Source organism: Xyrauchen texanus, chromosome 23, assembly GCF_025860055.1.
Source record: "Xyrauchen texanus isolate HMW12.3.18 chromosome 23, RBS_HiC_50CHRs, whole genome shotgun sequence".
Classification (NCBI taxonomy): Eukaryota; Metazoa; Chordata; class Actinopteri; order Cypriniformes; family Catostomidae; genus Xyrauchen; species Xyrauchen texanus.
Genome location: NC_068298.1, coordinates 870,459 through 875,067, shown reverse-complemented (window position 1 = coordinate 875,067; position 4,609 = coordinate 870,459). Strand labels below are relative to the sequence as shown.

The 4,609-nt window shown below is 40.4% G+C and overlaps 1 protein-coding gene across 2 annotated transcripts in view; it reads left to right on the top strand.

The window, feature by feature from the left end:
- The first annotated feature begins 1,193 nt into the window (after positions 1-1,193).
- The window catches only part of rab28 (RAB28, member RAS oncogene family), a 29,619-nt gene continuing 26,203 nt past the window's right edge, over positions 1,194-4,609 (top strand). Inside the window, exons 1-2 of one of the 2 annotated variants that reach the window (XM_052154638.1) lie at positions 1,194-1,426; positions 4,075-4,171. In XM_052154638.1, the coding sequence (XP_052010598.1) occupies positions 1,349-1,426; positions 4,075-4,171 (175 nt within the window). In that variant the 5' untranslated portion in view covers positions 1,194-1,348. The remainder of the gene's footprint in view (positions 1,427-4,074; positions 4,172-4,609) is intronic. The other variant, XM_052154637.1, reaches the window with a different exon arrangement.

Below are 4,609 nucleotides of genomic sequence, written 5' to 3'. Positions count from 1 at the left end.
GATATTGTGCTTTATGGTTAGATTTTTATGCAAAGATCTATATTTACACTGTAAAAAAAAAAAAAAAAAAACTACATCTACTTTAACTTAAAATTTAAGCTTTACTGCTGCCTTAAAGTTTTAAAGTTAATAAGATTTCAACTCATTATAAGTTTCCCCAATTCATTATTTTGCATTTTGACTGATTTTAAGACTAAATGTAAAATAGTTTAAATAACTTGCAAAGCTATGTTGATTTAACTTAAAACTTTAAGGCAGCAGTTAGTAAATGTTTAATGTTAAAGAGCATGGGAATGCATTACAGTGCAGTTCTATAGGAATATATTTCTTAAAGGAATATTCCGGGTTCAATAAAATTTTATCTCATTCCACAGTATTTGTGTCATAATGTTGATTAACACAAAAATTAATTTCGACTCGTTCCTCCTTTTCTTTTATAAAAGCACAAATGTGTGTTCCAGTGAGACACTTCCAATGCAAGTCAATGGGGTTTAATCTGTACACATTAAAATACTGTTTCACAAGTATAAACACAAGACATAAACAATATGTGTGTTAACATGATTTTACTGTCATTAAATCACTTAATAACCACATCTGTGTGAAGTTATAGACGATTTACAACACTGTTGCCATGACGACGTAACGCTGTAAACCCTGTAATCCACAAAAATTATGATTTAATCAACTTTACAGTTCATTAATACAAACATTTTAACAGAAGAATTAATGCAAGTGTTTTTATAAAATTATAATCTTCACATTTCTGCATTTAAACCCTCCAAACATAAACCCCATTGACTTCCATTGTAATTGTGTCACTGGAACACACATTTGTGCTTTTATAAACAAAAGGAGGAACCAGTCGAAGTTAATTTTTGTGGTGATGAACATTATGACACAAATGCTGTTGATTGAGCTGAACTTGTATTAAACAGATAATATTCCTTTAATAGATTTCCCGAGCGAGTCGATTTTAAACGCTTTAAAGACCCGTATTTAACCCGTATTACCATGGCAACAAGGAGGCGTCACGATGGACGAGTCCATTCCTGCGAAGGGGGAACAGGGTCCACATAAAAACACACGCAAACGCTCATTCCCGTCTTAAAGCAGGCCAACTGGAGATTTATCATAGAAAACAGGAAACACGCGCACATAAAGGCTGTTTGTATTGTAATAACTCATTTCTCTGTGAAGTGTGTGTGATATTGTGTTGTGATGGTTTGGACTAAAGATGGCCGCGGCTGGATCAGTGATCAGTTTAATCCGCTGCTGTTAAATCTGTGATTTCACTCAGTGTGTTTGAGTTATTATTGTGTTGTATTGTGTGTTTGAAGAGGTGTGAATGATGTCGGACTCGGAGGAGGAGATTCAGGAGCGGCAGCTGAAGATTGTGCTGTTGGGAGACGGAGCGTCTGGAAAGGTATAAAAACACACGAAATATAATTAAACACGATTAAACATCGTCACATAACAGAGAGAACATTACCAGCTCAGATTATATTCAACATGAAATATAAAACATGTCTGTCAGAAATTCAACATTATATCCTCATATAGCTTCTGGTAATCAATAAATGTATATATATATATATGTTATGTGTATAGCTAGCTGATAATGTTTTTAGGGTTTAAATACAGTTGTATAGTGCTGAAAACATACATTAGGATATATTTGGATATACAGTTGTGGTCAGAGGTTTACATACACTTAGGTTGATGTCAATTAAACAAATGTTTTAAACACTACACAGATTTAATATTAGCAAATTATAGTTTTGGCGAGTCGTTTAGGACATCTACTTTTCCAACAATTGTTTACAGACCGATTGTGTCACTTTTAATTGGCTATAATATAATTCCAGTGGGTCAGAAGTTACATACACTAAGTTAACTGTGCCTTTAAGCAGCTTGGAACATTCCAGATGTGAAGCCTTTAGACAATTAGCTTCTGATAGGAGGTGTACTGAATTGGAGGTGTACCTGTGGATGTATTTTAAGGCCTTCAAACTCTGTGTCTCTTTGCTTGACATCATGGGAAAATCTAAATAAATCAGTCAAGACCTCAGAAAAACATTGTGGACCTCCACAAGTCTGGATCATACTTGGGAGCAATTTCCAAACACCTGAAGGCGCCACGTTCATCTGTACAAACAATAGTACGCCAGTATAAACACCATGTGACCACACAGTCATCACACCGCTCAGGAAGGAGACACATTCTGTCTCCTAGAGATGAACGTAGTTTGTGTGAAAAGTGCAAATCAACCCCAGAACAACAGCAAAGGACCTTGTGAAGATGCTGGAGGAAACAGGTGGACGAGTATCTAGATCCACAGCAAAACCAGTCCTATATGGACATCACCTGAAAGGCTCAGCAAGGAAGAAGCCGCTGCTCCAAAACTGCCATAAACAAGCCAGACTACAGTTTGCAAGTGCACATGGGGACTAACATCTTACTTTCTGGAGAAATCTCCTCTGGTCTGATGAAACACATATTGAACTGTTTGGCCATAATGACCATCGTTATGTTTGGAGGGAAAAGGGATCGTAAACTTGACATCTGAAGTCTCCTTGGCGATCATGAGTTTACACTTCCTCATGCTTGATGCATGTGCAGAGCTTCCGAAGACACGGATTAAACCAGTTGAGTTTTTTGGATTACTTTTATGCTGCCTTTCTGTGCTTTTTGGAGCTTTAAATTACTGGTCACCATTCACTTGCATTGTATGGACCTACAGAGCTGAGATACACTTCTAAAAATCTTAATTCGTGTTCTGCTGAAGAAAGAAAGTCACACACATCGGGGATGGCATGAGGGTGAGTAAATGACGAGAATTTTGGGTGAACTGTCCCTTTAAGAAAATGGAATCGTTAAAAGGAATCCGAATTAGAAGCGGAATCCAAAAAATGTATTCATTTGCCAATTTCCCTTCTAGAAATGTCTTGAGAGTGAAGCGTTCAGACCACAGGAATAATTCTCCTCTTCTTCGTGTGGCTTGCGTGGCGTCCACGAGAGAATGGCGGCGTTTCTCGCGCTCAGCGGCGGTGACCCTCTCGGCCACAGCAGAGGTTTCTGGGTAGTGTTGCGTGTACGGACTCTTCTGGCTTGTGTAAACGTCACTTAGAATGGGAGGGGAAACAGACAGAGCCGTGCTACTGTAACACCAACACAAATGTGTGTCTGCTCGGATCCGACACGCATGACGATGGTCCGTGTGACACGCGTGTTCACTCCAGACAGAAGACATCAGCCGCTGAACGCTTGTACACATCGAGTGTTTTGAAGTAATTCATTACATTTAATAAATGTAACTTTTCAGTTCCCCATAGGATGCAAACGCTGCTTTATTCATAAATAATTTGGGCAATATTCAGATTTGTGCATACATTAAATGTATAACATGAAGGAAACGTGACCATATAGAGACACGTTATGGAGGAGATCAATCCTGTTCCACTCATGCCACATGGTGGATATATGATGGGTTATACAGACTTTAACCAAACCATGCCTGGACAGTTTAACACGGAGTTGTTGAGCTGTTAGTGTAACGTTTGACAGCATCGCTGTAAGTTTGTATGTTTTGAAAGTGTGTGTGTGTGTGTTTGTGTTTTAAACAGAGTCATTAGAGATGTAGTTCTGCATTTGTCTCTCTCATCCATCATACTGAACTAAAGTTGGCACATCAGCTGAGCTCGGCCTTTCCCACCAACTGTTAGTGTATCCCTGCAGACCACAGACCTGTGTGTGTGTGTGTGTGTGTGTGTGTGTGTGTGTCCCTGCAGACCACAGACCTGTCTGTCTGTGTAATGGGGTTCTGTGCTGTCTCACTGCTCACAGCAGTGATCTGATTGGCTGTCGTTACTCTGTATGATGCAACTGTCAATCACACTTGTTGTCATGAGTTAGCCACTCCCTTTTGTTGTAGGCGGAGCTTCAGATGAGATAAGTAGAATATTTTGTGATTCAGACTGTTTTAATATCTCTCTCTCTCTCTCTCTCTCTCTCTCTCTGTGTTCTCTCTCTCTCTCTCTCTCTCTCTCTCTCTCTCTCTCTGTGTTTCTCAGACGTCTCTCGCCACACGTATTGCACAAGAGGCTTTTGGGAAACAGTATAAACAGACAATCGGGCTGGACTTCTTCCTGAAGAGAATCACTCTGCCAGGTGACACACACAAACAAACAAACACACACTCATGCTGTGAGTAGTTGAGAAAAATAACATGGACATTTGTGTTAAGAGTTTGTGTGTGCGCGAGTGTGTGTGAGTGTTTGTGTGTGCGTGACTGTGTGTGCGTGACTGTGTGTGAGTGTTTGTGTGTGCGAGTTTGTGCGTGCGAGTGTGAGTGTGCGCGCGAGTGTGTGTGTGCGTTTGTGTGCGAGTGTGTGTGTGTGTGTGTCGCAGGTGTGTGCATGTGTGCAGCGTGAGTGTGTGCATGTGCGAGTGTGTGTGTGTGTGTGCATGCAGTGTGTGTGTGAGTGAGTGTGTGTGTGTGTGGTGCATGTGTGCAGTGTGTGTGTGTGTGAGTGAGTGTGCAGCGAGTGTGTGTGTGTGTGTGTGCGTGTGTAGTGTGTGTGTGTAGTGTGTGTGTGCATGTGTGGC